Genomic DNA, 17,799 nt, shown 5'->3' with positions numbered 1-17,799 from the left:
TTGAGATTCTTAGCTATCATATCAATATATACATCAATATACTGACTGATAAACACACATTGAAAGATCTAAGTATAATGGTCTGAAGTCGTAATGTAACGCAAAATGTAAGAAAATATTACATATATATATTCTTTAATTTTATATTATTTTATATATATATTGTTTTTTTATATGATGTATTTTTTATATTCTAGGCTACTGGAGAAAAAGAAACAAAAATATAAATATAATCGGACTGTTAGCTGGCAGCGATTCTCCTATTTCGTGTGTGTTTATATGCTTTTATTTATTTACCTTATATTTCTAGATATTTATTCCTTCATAAAAATCCTCCTCCCCCCAAAAAAGTCCAACATTACGTTATATTTTGTTTTAGTTTTATTTAAAAAAGCGCCTCGTTCTGATTCGATGGGAAGTTTTCCTTCGTTGTTTTCAAACCTATTTACTTCAAAATACATTCTTATAAATAAATATATATTCTTTATATCTCTATATAAAAATGGGGATGATTTATGCTTTGTCTGTACATGAAATGGCATTTCTGAAATACCAGTTTACGTTGCTGATGTTTGAAAGAAAAATATATATTTCTCAAATTGTTGTTTTTTTTTTGTCACCGTATTATTCAGTTCTTACCAAGACTTAACTACTCTTTTCTTATTTTCCTCCTTAATTTCTTCAGCTTCTTTTGACATGTTAATTGTGTTCAATTAACAAATTTTGCTAGTTTCCTTTCCTTAGACCCCAGTGGAAGTCAGACAAGCATATCCAATTAACAGGCTTGTTCATTTAAACCTTTTGTGCGTTTCAAACCTCTGCGGCTAAAGATACTTTAAAATAGTCACAAGATGTGACAAGACATAAGGATTAGTACTTTTTTGGGGGGGATTTCGTACTTCTTCCAACCCACAAATTATTTGCTGTTATTGGCTGAGAGAGTTCTCAGATTCCTGTGCCATTCAGTTCCCAGTCAGGCTTTACCATAGGTTACACTTTCTCGTCCCGGTGACAGTAACTGAAGAGGAAGGAAATAATAAACAAGCGTCACTCTTAAATAAGGTAAGAATCTCAGCAGGAAATACACAGGAATTCATGACTTTGTATAAGCTACTCGTCTTCAGCTATTTATTTAAGACGCCTATTACAGGCTTATTTTAGACCTTGTTTCTTCATTCATGGGTGCTATTAGTTGCATTACTGGTTTTAAAGAAACCACGTAAGGCGTGCTTATGTAAAGCGAAAGCTTACTAATAATCTCCCATGACATAATTAGCCATGAAAATTGCAGTTTCTGTTTTATAACATTTCCCCCGGCATTAATGTCAGCCTTTTGTAAATGTTGCCCCGTAGCAAGTCAGTGCAAGATAATGGTAGCATTTATATTTACATGTTGCTGTAATTGAACGACACGTGAAAAAATTAAAAATTGGTCGCGTCAGATAGTCGCTGAAATTTGCCAGCAAGTTGCCGAAGGTCCGTAATATAAAAACGATCAGGCCAAGAGCTTGGTAGAGAGCCGGACACATGCATTGATCAGCAAAACATGCCCAAAATGCTTAATACCTGGCAATTTATCTCAAATTAATTTTAAAGTATTTGGACAAGAATATACAAAAGCTTTTACACTAAATTATATAGATATATACTGTAAATAGGTCTTATTTGGCTTTGGATGTCTGCCTACACCATACGCCCGCCTTGCAGCACATCATATATGCTCTGTTGTTTCTAATTTTAAAAAGATCTCAAAATGGCACATTTTCCGTGTCCTTTTTTTTCTTTTACCCACCACTCCCCCTTTTCTGCCTGTGTATTCAAATACCTGCCACAAAATAGATTCTTTGTTTACCAATCAATGGCAGGCATCTGACAAGCAGGAAATTACGTTGCGGTAAGCACCCAATTTAAAAATGCCTCCTACCTACCTCTTTTCTGAACAGAAGCATTTGTGTGGCTGCGATCCCAAGGTAGTCCCTTTAGTTTATCAGAAAAAAAAGCAAATTAGGAGGGAGGAAATGGGAGTTGAACATATAGACAAGCTGTACTAATCTTGCGTTTCCCCACCCCTTTTTCCCCCATGCCCCCCCTTTTCCATCCCTCTATCCCCTCCTTCCTCCCCTCCAAAAAATATATATATATTTTTTTAAGTAGTATTGATCTTTTACCCAGGCAATCATATTTGAAAGTCCAACCTGTCAGGGAAAATGCAAAGAAGGATTTTTTTCCTGAGCAAGATGATGAACTGTTGGGTCCCGGAGCGTACGGAACAGACTTCGGAACACTAACTCGTTCTTAAATATATTTCAAAGACTTGAGAAGTTTTTGGACAGCGGTGATATTACAACTGTCCGAGTCTGACCTCGTAAGAAAAAAATATTCCCAGGAACTTACATACAATTTTTCCCTTTCTTACTTGACTGGACACAAAAAAAGCGGGTCTGCACCTCCGGTACTAAAGAGTATCAGAATTACTTATTTTAAACACATTATACGCCTTAATTTGGCACATTGATTCTAAGATTCATGCCTTTTTTATTTTGGATTTTTGGCCACTGAGCAGTCTGTCAATGTACAAAGAAGACATAAGTTGCCGAAGTGAACCTGTGCTTGTATAGACTTGCTACCATGGCAAGACCTTTAGTGGAATATTTGTGTGGAACCTCTGATGCCCTACATGCATTTGGCTGCTGACTTCTGCCTGCGTGAATTGTGTTTTTTTTTTTTTTCTGGAAGTGTTATTGGCAGGAGGGGGCAGCTTAAGGGTTAGTAGGGGTTCTCTTGATGTTTGATCAAGCTACTAGTATGGGCGATGGAGTGTCCGAGGAGAGAAGCCCTCTGTGTGGCAAATCAGCCACAGAACGAGTCAGAGACAAGGGAACAAGGGCTGATCTGGAGTGCTCCTTGCGAGGCCACAGTCTAAAGGAGATTCCTGTGACCTCCACCTCCAGCCCCGGCTCGTCCAAGGAAGAGGGTCAGGACAGCCAGTCCACAGGAGAAGCTGATTACTGTCGACGGATCCTGGTTAGAGGTAAGGATTTAACTGTGAAGGAGGGGGTATAGGGAATGGGATGGCACGGGAAGAACATAGATGAATGGAGGCATCTGAGAGATGGGTGAGCAAAATAATCCAAACCTTGTCCTTCTAAATGTGAAAAGGGTGCCCCACTGTGTACTAGTAAGGAGCAGGAATGAGTGGAGTTAACTAGCCGTTAGAATTATGTATCGGAGCATGGCAGTTTCATAGCTGAAGGTGCTTATTTCCCTTTCACAGTGATCATGGGAAAGTTACCCGATCCTAACAATGACCAGGGGATCTAGAAGATATCAGTTCTTCCATTGCCTATGTCATGCTAGAAATCTAGCAGTTTGCTCCAGAAGAAACTGTATTTCCTTCCCAGCAGAGCACAATGCACGTTATTGTTCTGTGTGTAGGGCTGGCATGAAATCCTCCTACGTCAAGCACGATATGGATAGTATAGCTGGAAACGTGCATTCACAAAGCATGAAATATGGATAAAGTTGCATTAACGAGGTCAGCTTTCAGTTTTGCAGGAGAACAATGACTGCAAGTGCATGTAACCTAAAAGCTGTGTAACTAGTCTATAATATCTCTGCCTGTTACTTCTAGTAAGAAACCAGCATGGACCAATACAGTCTGTGCATGATATAGAGCAAAATATAAATACTGCTATATATATAAATATATGAAGAACATGTCTTGTCTTCTTGAGTCCCCTACAGACACAGCACTTTTAATATATTGTTCTGTGTTGTTGCTTTAAAAAAAAAAAAAAATCCAACATCCCCTATGAAAATCGTGGGTTTTTTTCATATGCAGAGATCCATAACTTTATTGTTCACTCACTCACAATACGAGCAGGATGCGGCCTTGTCTGTGGGGACCCAAATGCATTCAGCCTTCTCCGAGACATACGTTACTGCAAACAAACTTGTCTACACTCAGCCATAGTGATTAAGGGCCCCAATATCAGCATGGTGTTTGGTTCATTAGCCTTTATTTATATTAAAACTGGGCTGCAATTATTGTGCATTATTTGTTTTCTCTGTAAAATGTAATAAGAAGGTATGTATGTAAGAATGTATGCCGACCCAGTAATTCAGAAAATTGAAAGTACAATGTTACGGCAAAAATTTTGCTGTAAAATTGTGAATGTGTGTAGTGACCATTGGCTGCTTCTGCCTTAGGATTCCGCAATCACATTAGAATGCCGTCAGTTTGGAATGTCCTCAGTCATTCTGAAATCAAAGGAATAAAACCATACGATTCTTACAATTCAATAAAAGTCCAGCGTTTAGAAATAAACAAACATTCAACCTGTATTATTGATTAATTAATTCATTTATATAGTAAGTCACTTTTCATGGTAAATGCACTTTAGAGAAAAAAAATGATGTTTTTGGTAGCTTTCTGGTGTGACATTGGCATCACAACATATCTGTTTATTTCCTTGCTTTTGCCTTCAGCGAAACTGTGAGATAATATTCTATTTCATACTTAATTTTTTTTTTTTTAAATGAGGAAACGTGCAAATTACAATTTTACACTTTTTTTTTTCAAAATTACGATGTATGTTTCCTACCATGTTTCCTACCTCTGTATAAACAGGCTCCATACTTCATTTGTCTTAGAGGCTTTCTGCTTTATTTAAGTGTCTTCTGTGTTATCTTCAAGAATACAGGTTGTTTTATGCTGTTACCGACCAACTGCAAAAGTTTATTGGGGTAGCCATTTCTCTTTGGGCATCGAGGCTGAAAGAACTATAGTCTCATAGCTCTCTTGTGCCCTCCAGTCTTGCAATGCAATGAGTTCATACCATTTCCAACATGGGTTCCTGAGTTTTATTTGGGTGTTCTCGGTCACTATGGCAGATATGGACAGTCTCGCTCGTAGACCTATTAAGTGTGTAGAGACCCTCTGCTTTCTAAATATACATACATTGGTAATTGGTAGGAAACCCAGAGTGAATGGGAATGGGTCGAGCCAAATAAGCAACATTAACATGACGGCTCAGTAAACTCTCTAGTATGTTCTTGCATTGTATTTGCAAAGCCTATAAAAGCACATAATCATAAACCCAAATGTATATTAGCTTTGGTATATTATTTCAGTCTTGTGGAAAGAATATCTATTTCTGTGTTTGTTTAACGATCAGAACTAAGTGCTGCTGGAATTGGCAGCTGTTAGAAATTACCAGCAAAATATAATAAAAAATAACTTAATGAACTAATGGAATACAATTCAACCCACTGCGGTTCCCAGGTAGGTAACATTAAATTGATTAATTTAAGAGATTAAAGCACAATTGTTATCTACATATGAATAAAAAGTAGCTTTTGCGCCCTATGCAGATATTCAGATATATATTTTTATATTCAGTATATTCCTAATAAACAAAGTCTGTTTGGGTTCCAGTAACCCGGAGGCAAATGACCGTGCCATTCTGCAAAATAAAACAACGTACATGGGGTTATAATAAAAATGGGGATACATATATTTTTTATTGCTAAATCCCCTATAAATGAATATAGGCTGAATACATTTGTACTCACTACCTGTCCGTAGCACTTTCTGTAAAAAAAAAAAAAAAATCCCAGCGGAACCAAAAAAAAAATACACTTTTGCAGTGTAAACGATTTTAAAAAATGACTTATTGATATAGAAAAAATCCCAAGTTTAAAAAAAAAAAACCCTATTCATAAATAAGAACCACTATGAAAAAGTTTCAATTTAATTTTTTTTTATTATTTTTTATTATTTATTTTTTGGTTGTATGTGGGATTCACTTGCTAAGGCTTCATACATATATATATATATATATATATATATATATATATACCCATCAGTGTAGTAATTTGTCATTTATTCAATCTTTTCTATTGATGGTTATATAGGTACTTATATATTCATTAACAGTCACATTCTCTGTGCTCTGTTCCACCATGTAATGAAAGATATGGTAGTGAATCTGTATTAAATTTGGCATAAAATCAATGCAATTTAGTTCATTTAATAATATTATGTTTAATATAAGGGTTTCCGTCATGCTGCCCGTTGGGGTTATTGGGTTCATTGCAGCTACCATCAAACTGTTTCCATTGTTAAAATAAATAAATTTTCAATTTTTGTCCACATAGACAGTAGACCAACTGCAACTATAACTTTTCGCTGGTGACGATTGATCATTTCAATTATCGAGGCTTGATACCCTGTTGCAATTATTTTATGGCATATTAGGAATGGCCACCATTTTGCTCGCCAGCGCCCTATCAGCGATCAAAATGGTGGCTCTGTGTATAGTATATACAGTATATATTTCTGCCTTGCACAGAGATATCAAGTCACGAATGTAATATAAAAAAATATTTGTGACTATGAGCGATAACATTGATATAAGTCTGTTAAAAAAGGGAGCACAAATGAAAGAGATAGAATAATAAATTCTAGAGCTGCGGTTTGAGCCATTTTAGGTTGAAGCCAACCCAACTGTTCTCCCAAATTTGGCTTTAGCTCATAGGCTATAGATAAGGGAAAAAGTGGTTGTAAATGTTTCAGGGATCCAAAGTTTTCACTCACAAGCTGGGCCCTGCACTATTATACACTATATATTAGAGGGGAGCAGCTACTTTAGAGGACGTGCAGTTTAACGCTGCCATTGAGTCATATTGACTATGTAACTACTTCAGATGTACAGCCGACTGTGCAGCAAAGAGTCTGAGGAGGTTACTACACTTAATATTGCCTTTAATTTGCCTTCCCATAACATGGTATCAGGATAGACAACTTGGGAAGGTTTTTCGCCATTTTGTTTCACTATTGCGGTGTATTTTGTACAAAAATCTATGTTTCGCTGACTATATTAGCGATTGTTTTGAAATGAAATCAAGCTAGAGCCTGTGTTGCTGCAGGATTAATACTCATAGGAAAGGAAACTTCTCAAATTGAATGTAGTTTACAATATTTCTTTTCCCTCAATTCCCCCGGATCATGTATATTAATCTGAACGTCCATAAGGGGTCCTCATACTCTTCTGTATGCTCAATGTGTTCCACTGGTTGATGTTTTATTCTCTGTACAGGAAGGATTTAATCATTTATCATCTGATTATTTTTTATTTGATGTTTTAGGCAACAAGCTTAGTGGGTGAGGGTGGGGCAAATACCTAGTGCCAAATACCTCTCCGACAGAACTAGAACTGCTCTAGGTTGCTATCTTCAACATTTGTTTCCCTTACCGTAAACACTTTATAAAAATCTGTATATCATTTACCCAAGAAATGGGTCAACTTTGCTGTAAAATGAAATAGATGTGGGGTTAGTACTGTTCCCGAGCTTTGTCTCTGGGTGTAAACACCAACGTAGAGACCCTGGATGCACTAATAATAAGATTCCGCATCATAATCATAGACTTGGCTTATTCCAATGAATGGGAAGACACAGTCACAGGCAGTAAACATAATTAAATTGGATGAGAACTTACCAGCTATGAAGCTTCTGGGTAAGTTTACAAGACTACCACCAAGATATATGATTTTTTTTACTTGCTGTATAAAATCTTATTTTGCACCGGTATTAAAGGTTCATCTAAAGTGTATCCATAACAGCAGCTCAGCCAAAATCCTGAGTCTTTATCCTTCCCCTTTCGCAGCCGAATTACAGCGAGAAATTGGCCCATTTGTGTTTGGGACATAGTTATTGATAGTTCTGATTGTATCTGACCAAATACTATATACGCTGCCTGATTCCAGCAATAATAGCTGCCTGTACTATGGCTACAACCAAGAAGCACGGAAGAGGTTGTTTTATTTTCCTCAATGTGAATGGTACAGTCCAGCATTCAGGGAACAATGAGGCTTCTCAGTTGGGCTGTGTGGGGTGCGCCCTACAATGCTCGGCAGCTGGAAATCTGATTTCCTTTCTTCCACGAAAAGTGAAAGAATTAATGTGAAAACTAAAGAACTGAGCTCACTGTAAAGTCTGGGTTCCTATCTACTCAGGATTTATGGTGCTTACTATTTCTAAAGCACCAATGCAGTAAAATGGAATATTGCATTGAGAATATTTTGTAACCGTATCATATTCTTGAACAAGCAGAGTATCCAAGGCTATTGTGATACTAATAGCTACAGTTAGTATTAGTGGTTGTATATATAGTTTATGTATGTGAGTGTATAGATTGGTAGGTGTGGGTTGTGTTTGCTGGGTTTACTTGGATGGGTTGAACTTGATGTAACTATATAATATATATATATATATATGTATTTTTTTATAGATATATATTTATATTTTTTTAAAAATCCTTTTGCGTTACTGTACCACAGAACGAATGATGAAAGTATTTTGGGACTCTTGAAGTTTAGAGTTTGGATTTGGATTGTTTTGGGGAAGATGTGACATTGAGCTAAATGTACGATCTTGTGAGATTCGAAAGCCCCAATGGGCATGTACATTACTTACTGGGAAAAGCCTGCCTTTAGCTCTATGAATAGAATTATATCCATGTCTTTCCACCTTGAGAAAATTTCAGCTTACAGAAAAACCTTTCCTTTTCTTTATCTGCCTTTGCCATTGTTCAGCTGAGCTTTTATTGTTATTCCCACCCCACAAACTGTTTCACTCTGGGACTTATTTCCATATACTTAATTCTGTACATAATATCAGTATACTTACATTTTAGCCCAATGTTTTTAGTTGATCGAACATTACCCCAAAACTGTTTTTTCCATAATGATCGAATATAATTTCAATAAACTTTCCTTATCTGGAAACCCATTATCCAGAAAGTTCTGAATTATGGAAAGGCCATCTCCCATAGACTCCACTTTATTCAAATAATTCACATTTTATTATTATTCTCTGTAATAATAAAATAGTACCTGTACTTGACTCCAACTAAGATATAATTACCCCTTATTGGGGACAGAACAGCCCTATTGGGTTTATTTAATGGTTAAATGATTCCCTTTTCTCTGTAATAATAAAACAGTACCTGTACTTGATCCCAACTAAGATATAATTACCCCTTATTGGGGCAGAACAGCCCTATTGGGTTTATTTCATGGTTAAATGATTCCCTTTTCTCTGTAATAATAAAACAGTACCTGTACTTGATCCCAACTAAGATATAATTACCCCTTATTGGGCAGAACAGCCCTATTGGGTTTATTTCATGGTTAAATGATTCCCTTTTCTCTGTAATAATAAAACAGTACCTGTACTTGATTCCAACTAAAATATAATTACCCCTTATTGGGGCAGAACAGCCCTGTTGGGTTTATTTCATGGTTAAATGATTCCCTTTTCTCTGTAATAATAAAACAGTACCTGTACTTGATCCCAACTAAGATATAATTACCCCTTATTGGGGCAGAACAACCCTATTGGGTTTATTTAATGGTTAAATGATTCCCTTTTCTCTGTAATAATAAAACAGTACCTGTACTTGATCCCAACTAAGATATAATTACCCCTTATTGGGGCAGAACAACCCTATTGGGTTTATTTAATGGTTAAATGATTCCCTTTTCTCTGTAATAATAAAACAGTACCTGTACTTGATCCCAACTAAGATATAATTACCCCTTATTGGGGCAGAACAACCCTATTGGGTTTATTTAATGGTTAAATGATTCCCTTTTCTCTGCAATAATAAAACAGTACCTGTACTTGATCCCAACTAAGATATAATTACCCCTTATTGGGGCAGAACAGCGCTATTGGGTTTATTTAATGGTTAAATGATTCCCTTTTCTCTGTAATAATAAAACAGTATCTGTACTTGATCCCAACTAAGATATAATTACCCCTTATTGGGGGCAGAACAGCCCTATTGGGTTTATTTAATGGTTAAATGATTCCCTTTTCTCTGTAATAATAAAACAGTACCTGTACTTGATCCCAGCTAAGATATAATTAGCCCTTATTGGGGGCAGAATAATACTATTGAGTATTATTTGATCTTTAAATTAAACATGGAGATCCAAATTACAGAAACACCCCAGGTCCCGAGCATTTTGGATAACAGGTCCCATACCTGTCCGGGGGAACTTTCAGCCCACTGAAAATGTCTACTTAATATATGTTACTGGCAAGTTACTTCAAATTACATTTTCTTCCATTGTGTGTGGGATGGAGATCCCCTTGCAGGTGAAAACTTTAGGAACTAGGGTTGGACTGGGTCGCCGGGACATCGGGAAAAAACCCAGTGGGCCCCGGCCCTAGTGGGCCCGAGTGGCCCAGACCCGACCCTTGCTGGCGCTCCCCCTGCCAACGGTGTTCCTTCCCATGGCGAGTTAAATTTAATCTCGCTCAGGGGAGGACATTGGGCAGGGGGCGCTGTGGGGGGTTAGGGAGGCTCAGCGGGGCCCCTAGGGGGTGCGGGGGACACGGCCGGCGGGGGCACCTGCAGAGCCCCAGTGGCAGTAAACCCGGTGGATCCTGCACCCCCCAGTCCGACCCTGTTAGGAACATGGATGTTTCCGACTCCTTCAGTTATTAATTCAACCTATTGTACAAACTTGACATAACTACACCAGAAGGGCATTTCAGTGGGGGCAAAAAACTATAGGGGGAATGTAATAAAAATCGCAAGCGCTGTGTAAAATGGTGTTTTTGGGAATGTTTTTGCAATGTAATAATGTCCACTAAACATTTAATACATTGTGAATGCTTAACACCTGCTTGAAGATGGAGTAATTGCGAGTGCGACTTTTTCATTAAGAAGTTTAATTACATTCGCTGAGCATGTGCGCAAACTAAAAAATTTGCGATCGCAAACCTTCTGTCGCAAGAAATGCAAAGGGTTTACAAACGTCAAATTTGTCTCAAAGCGCCATTTTGGTTCCAAATGTTAAATCCTGGTTGTTTTTGGCGGCAAGATTTTTGTTATCTGAAAAAAAATATAACTGAAGGATAAAAACTGCGCTTTGGGAAAAAATTGAACTTAAAAATTGTGATTTTTGTTGCTTGATTTAGGGCAAACGCTGCATTTTCTTTCGAGTAAATCACCTTTATTGCCCGCTACGTATTTTGCAACGTGACCCATTTATCCCTCTCCTGAAACATCCGCACATGGAAACAAAGCTTTATTCCTTTTACAATGGCTGTTAATTACTTAAATAGGGAGCTCGGTTTAGATTTGAATTTAATTTGTCGGGCTGGGGATATACAAATCATCTCATTGAGATTTACGGAAACCTAATTGCTTCCTGCACCCCCCCCCGCCCAAGACTTTCCAGGCACTTCCAAGGTTAAAAAGAAACTCTGATTGGCTAAATCTGAACTGCACCGAACTTTATATCTCCCGGGTGAGTTCAAGGGCTACAGAGAATTCCTGAAACTATATTACAGGTATAAGACCCCTCATCTGGAAACCCGTTATCCAGAAGGTTCCCAATTACGGAATGCCACCTCCCATAGACTCCATTATAAGCAAATAATTCTAATTCTAAAAAATTATTTCCTTTTTCTCTGTAATAATAAAACAGTACCTGTACTTGATCCCAACTAAGATATAATTACCCCTTATTGGGGCAGAACAGTCCTATTGGGTTTATTTCATGGTTAAATGATTCCCTTTTCTCTGTAATAATAAAACAGTACCTGTACTTGATCCCAACTAAGATATAATTACCCCTTATTGGGGCAGAACAGTCCTATTGGGTTTATTTCATGGTTAAATGATTCCCTTTTCTCTGTAATAATAAAACAGTACCTGTACTTGATCCCAACTAAGATATAATTACCCCTTATTTTTCAAACAACATCCAAAGGGTTGGCATTTACAGCCAGTGGATATAGAGTGTATATATATATATATATATATACATGGGTATACATGACACAAGTTCCATACTTAGCCTAGTTCCACTATACAAGTACTCCATGATGATATTTATAACCCTTATATTCTTATGCAGGGAGGTACATTATCTCTTATAATACACAACTTTTAGTCATGTGACACACGTGACCTTGCTAAGCACTGATAACACCGCTAAGCCCCATTTTAGATAATTTTAGAGCTTTGGCATATTAGTTATTTGGCAATTCATATATATTCATACAACAAAACAGGCCCTGCTTGTAGCCCTTGAGCGCAAACTATAACTCTCAGCATCCTTTGCTAATCCTCGGTTGTGTATTAGAGCGTTCGAGCCCTATAACCAATGGGGAGCTTCACGTGCGTGTATAGCCTCGGATCTCCGAGCTAACTTTATATTCTTTAGAATTTGCTGCAAGGAGTGTATTGTATCATAAACCCCCCTTTCTTTTTGATCTGTAAGGAAAGTTTTAAAGCTCAGGAAATATGAACTAAACAGCATGCACACAGCAAACAGAAATTATCCGCAAGGTGGGAAAGACAAGTGTGCGCTGTAGTCTGTAATCAGCAATGTGACAGCTTCAGGGAGCTAAATGATATGTTTGTCCCATACATTTACTGCTCCTGTGCAACATGGTTTCTTCTATAAAGATTATATCACTCTACTTAACTGAGCTTTTGCCTACATAGTATATTGGGGTTTCCCTGTGTTCTATCTCTAAGGCTTTTGCCTACATAGTATGTCGGGGTTTCCCTGTGTTCTATCTCTAAGGCTTTTGCCTACATAGTATGTCGGGGTTTCCCTGTGTTCTATCTCTAAGGCTTTTGCCTACATAGTATGTCGGGGTTACCCTGTGTTCTATCTCTAAGGCTTTTGCCTACATAGTATGTTGGGGTTTCCCTGTGCTGTATCTAAGGCTTTTGCCTACATAGTATGTCGGGGTTTCCCTGTGTTCTATATCTAAGGCTTTTGCCTACATAGTATATCGGGGTTACCCTGTGTTCTATATCTAAGGCTTTTGCCTACATAGGATGTTGGGGTTACCCTGTGTTCTATATCTAAGGCTTTTGCCTACATAGGATGTTGGGGTTACCCTGTGTTCTATCTCTAAGGCTTTGCCTACATAGTATGTCGGGGTTTCCCTGTGCTATCTTAAGGCTTTTGCCTACATAGTATGTTGGGGTTACCCTGTGCTGTATCTAAGGCTTTTGCCTACATAGTATGTCGGGGTTACCCTGTGTTCTATCTCTAAGGCTTTTGCCTACATAGTATGTTGGGGTTACCCTGTGTTCTATTCTAAGGCTTTTGCCTACATAGTATGTTGGGTTTCCCTGTGTTCTATCTAAGGCTTTTGCCTACATAGTATGTTGGGTTACCCTGTGTTCTATATCTAAGGCTTTTGCCTACATAGTATGTCGGGGTTACCCTGTGTTCTATCTCTAAGGCTTTTGCCTACATAGTATGTCGGGGTTACCCTGTGTTCTATATCTAAGGCTTTTGCCTACATAGTATGTCGGGGTTACCCTGTGTTCTATCTCTAAGGCTTTTGCCTACATAGTATGTCGGGGTTACCCTGTGTTCTATCTCTAAGGCTTTTGCCTACATAGTATGTCGGGGTTACCCTGTGTTCTATATCTAAGGCTTTTGCCTACATAGTATGTTGGGGTTACCCTGTGTTCTATATCTAAGGCTTTTGCCTACATAGTATGTCGGGGTTACCCTGTGTTCTATCTCTAAGGCTTTTGCCTACATAGTATGTCGGGGTTACCCTGTGTTCTATCTCTAAGGCTTTTGCCTACATAGTATGTTGGGGTTACCCTGTGTTCTATCTCTAAGGCTTTTGCCTACATAGTATGTCGGGGTTACCCTGTGTTCTATCTCTAAGGCTTTTGCCTACATAGTATGTCGGGGTTTCCCTGTGTTCTATCTCTAAGGCTTTTGCCTACATAGTATGTTGGGGTTTCCCTGTGTTCTATCTCTAAGGCTTTTGCCTACATAGTATGTCGGGGTTACCCTGTGTTCTATATCTAAGGCTTTTGCCTACATAGTATGTTGGGGTTACCCTGTGTTCTATCTCTAAGGCTTTTGCCTACATAGTATGTCGGGGTTACCCTGTGTTCTATATCTAAGGCTTTTGCCTACATAGTATGTTGGGGTTACCCTGTGTTCTATATCTAAGGCTTTGCCTACATAGTATGTTGGGGTTACCCTGTGTTCTATCTCTAAGGCTTTTGCTACATAGGATGTTGGGGTTACCCTGTGTTCTATCTCTAAGGCTTTTGCTACATAGTATGTTGGGGTTACCCTGTGTTCTATATCTAAGGCTTTTGCCTACATAGTATGTTGGGGTTACCCTGTGTTCTATATCTAAGGCTTTTGCCTACATAGTATGTTGGGGGTTACCCTGTGTTCTATCTCTAAGGCTTTTGCTACATAGGATGTTGGGGTTACCCTGTGTTCTATCTCTAAGGCTTTTGCCTAACATAGTATGTTGGGGTTACCCTGTGTTCTATATCTAGCTTTGCCTACATAGGATTGGGGTTACCCTGTTCATCCTAAGGTTTGCCTACATAGTATGTTGGGGTTACCCTGTGTTCTATATCTAAGGCTTTTGCCTACATAGTATGTTGGGGTTACCCTGTGTTCTATCTCTAAGGCTTTTGCCTACATAGTATGTCGGGGTTACCCTGTGTTCTATCTCTAAGGCTTTTGCCTACATAGTATGTTGGGGTTACCCTGTGTTCTATCTCTAAGGCTTTTGCCTACATAGTATGTCGGGGTTACCCTGTGTTCTATCTCTAAGGCTTTTGCCTACATAGTATGTCGGGGTTACCCTGTGTTCTATATCTAAGGCTTTTGCCTACATAGTATGTCGGGGTTACCCTGTGTTCTATATCTAAGGCTTTTGCCTACATAGTATGTTGGGGTTTCCCTGTGTTCTATATCTAAGGCTTTTGCCTACATAGTATGTCGGGGTTACCCTGTGTTCTATCTCTAAGGCTTTTGCCTACATAGTATGTCGGGGTTACCCTGTGTTCTATCTCTAAGGCTTTTGCCTACATAGTATGTGGGGGTTACCCTGTGTTCTATCTCTAAGGCTTTTGCCTACATAGTATGTCGGGGTTACCCTGTGTTCTATCTCTAAGGCTTTTGCCTACATAGTATGTCGGGGTTACCCTGTGTTCTATCTCTAAGGCTTTTGCCGACATAGTATGTGGGGGTTACCCTGTGTTCTATCTCTAAGGCTTTTGCCTACATAGTATGTCGGGGTTTCCCTGTGTTCTATCTCTAAGGCTTTTGCCGACATAGTATGTCGGGGTTTCCCTGTGTTCTATCTTTAAGGCTTTTTGCCTACATAGTATGTCGGGGTTACCCTGTGTTCTATATCTAAGGCTTTGCCTACATAGTATGTCGGGGTTACCCTGTGTTCTATATCTAAGGCTTTTGCCTACATAGTATGTCGGGGTTACCCTGTGTTCTATATCTAAGGCTTTTGCCTACATAGTATGTTGGGGTTACCCTGTGTTCTATCTCTAAGGCTTTTGCCTACATAGTATGTCGGGGTTACCCTGTGTTCTATATCTAAGGCTTTTGCCTACATAGTATGTTGGGGTTTCCCTGTGTTCTATCTCTAAGGCTTTTGCCAACATAGTATGTCGGGGTTTCCCTGTGTTCTATCTCTAAGGCTTTTGCCTACATAGTATGTCGGGGTTACCCTGTGTTCTATCTCTAAGGCTTTTGCCTACATAGTATGTCGGGGTTACCCTGTGTTCTATCTCTAAGGCTTTTGCCTACATAGTATGTCGGGGTTACCCTGTGTTCTATATCTAAGGCTTTTGCCTACATAGTATGTCGGGGTTACCCTGTGCTCTATCTCTAAGGTTTTTGCCTACATAGTATGTCGGGGTTACCCTGTGTTCTATATCTAAGGCTTTTGCCTACATAGTATGTCGGGGTTACCCTGTGTTCTATCTCTAAGGCTTTTGCCTACATAGTATGTCGGGGTTACCCTGTGTTCTATCTCTAAGGCTTTTGCCTACATAGTATGTTGGGGTTACCCTGTGTTCTATATCTAAGGCTTTTGCCTACATAGTATGTTGGGGTTTCCCTGTGCTCTATCTCTAAGGCTTTTGCCTACATAGTATGTCGGGGTTACCCTGTGTTCTATATCTAAGGCTTTTGCCTACATAGTATGTTGGGGTTTCCCTGTGTTCTATCTCTAAGGCTTTTGCCAACATAGTATGTCGGGGTTTCCCTGTGTTCTATCTCTAAGGCTTTTGCCTACATAGTATGTTGGGGTTACCCTGTGTTCTATCTCTAAGGCTTTTGCCTACATAGTATGTCGGGGTTACCCTGTGTTCTATCTCTAAGGCTTTTGCCTACATAGTATGTTGGGGTTACCCTGTGTTCTGTATCTAAGGCTTTTGCCTACATAGTATGTCGGGGTTACCCTGTGTTCTATCTCTAAGGCTTTTGCCTACATAGTATGTTGGGGTTACCCTGTGTTCTATCTCTAAGGCTTTTGCCTACATAGTATGTTGGGGTTACCCTGTGTTCTATCTCTAAGGCTTTTGCCTACATAGGATGTTGGGGTTACCCTGTGTTCTATCTCTAAGGCTTTTGCCTACATAGGATGTTGGGGTTACCCTGTGTTCTATCTCTAAGGCTTTTGCCTACATAGTACGTTTGGGTTTCCCTGTGTTCTATCTCTAAGGCTTTTGCCTACATAGTATGTCGGGGTTTCCCTGTGTTCTATCTCTAAGGCTTTTGCCTACATAGTATGTCGGGGTTACCCTGTGTTCTATCTCTAAGGCTTTTGCCTACATAGTATGTCGGGGTTACCCTGTGTTCTATATCTAAGGCTTTTGCCTACATAGTATGTCGGGGTTACCCTGTGTTCTATCTCTAAGGCTTTTGCCTACATAGTATGTTGGGGTTACCCTGTGTTCTATCTCTAAGGCTTTTGCCTACATAGTATGTTGGGGTTACCCTGTGTTCTATATCTAAGGCTCTTGCCTACATAGTATGTTGGGGTTACCCTGTGTTCTATCTCTAAGGCTTTTGCTTACATAGTATGTTGGGGTTACCCTGTGTTCTATCGCTAAGGCTGTTGCCTACATAATATGTCGGGGTTACCCTGTGTTCTATATCTAAGGCTTTTGCCTACATAGTATGTTGGGGTTACCCTGTGTTCTATATCTAAGGCTTTTGCCTACATAGTATGTCGGGGTTACCCTGTGTTCTATATCTAAGGCTTTTGCCTACATAGTATGTTGGGGTTACCCTGTGTTCTATATCTAAGGCTCTTGCCTACATAGTATGTCGGGGTTACCCTGTGTTCTATATCTAAGGCTTTTGCCTACATAGTATGTTGGGGTTACCCTGTGTTCTATATCTAAGGCTTTTGCCTACATAGTATGTCGGGGTTACCCTGTGTTCTATATCTAAGGCTTTTGCCTACATAGTATGTTGGGGTTACCCTGTGTTCTATATCTAAGGCTTTTGCCTACATAGTATGTTGGGGTTACCCTGTGTTCTATATCTAAGGCTTTTGCCTACATAGTATGTTGGGGTTACCCTGTGTTCTATATCTAAGGCTTTTGCCTACATAGTATGTCGGGGTTACCCTGTGTTCTATATCTAAGGCTTTTGCCTACATAGTATGTCGGGGTTACCCTGTGTTCTATATCTAAGGCTTTTGCCTACATAGTATGTCGGGGTTACCCTGAGTTCTATATCTAAGGCTTTTGCCTACATAGAATGTCGGGGTTACACTGTGCTCTATCTCTAAGGCTTTTGCCTACATAGAATGTCGGGGTTACACTGTGCTCTATCTCTAAGGCTTTTGCCTACATAGTATGTTGGGGTTACCCTGTGTTCTATATCTAAGGCTGTTGCCTACATAGTATGTTGGAGTTACCCTGTGTTCTATATCTAAGGCTTTTGCCTACATAGT

General features: G+C 39.1%; 1 protein-coding gene across 1 annotated transcript in view; it reads left to right on the top strand.

The window, feature by feature from the left end:
* Positions 1-652: 652 nt before the first annotated feature.
* vax2 (ventral anterior homeobox 2) overlaps positions 653-17,799 on the top strand; it is a 54,558-nt gene continuing 37,411 nt past the window's right edge. Inside the window, exons 1-2 of the mRNA XM_002938396.5 lie at positions 653-1,062; positions 2,173-3,031. Of these exons, the coding sequence (XP_002938442.1) occupies positions 2,785-3,031 (247 nt within the window). The 5' untranslated portion in view covers positions 653-1,062; positions 2,173-2,784. The remainder of the gene's footprint in view (positions 1,063-2,172; positions 3,032-17,799) is intronic.

This window comes from Xenopus tropicalis, chromosome 1 (genome assembly GCF_000004195.4).
Source record: "Xenopus tropicalis strain Nigerian chromosome 1, UCB_Xtro_10.0, whole genome shotgun sequence".
Classification (NCBI taxonomy): domain Eukaryota; kingdom Metazoa; phylum Chordata; class Amphibia; order Anura; family Pipidae; genus Xenopus; species Xenopus tropicalis.
The sequence above is the reverse complement of the archived record's forward strand: the minus strand, read 5'-3'. Positions and strand labels throughout refer to the sequence as shown.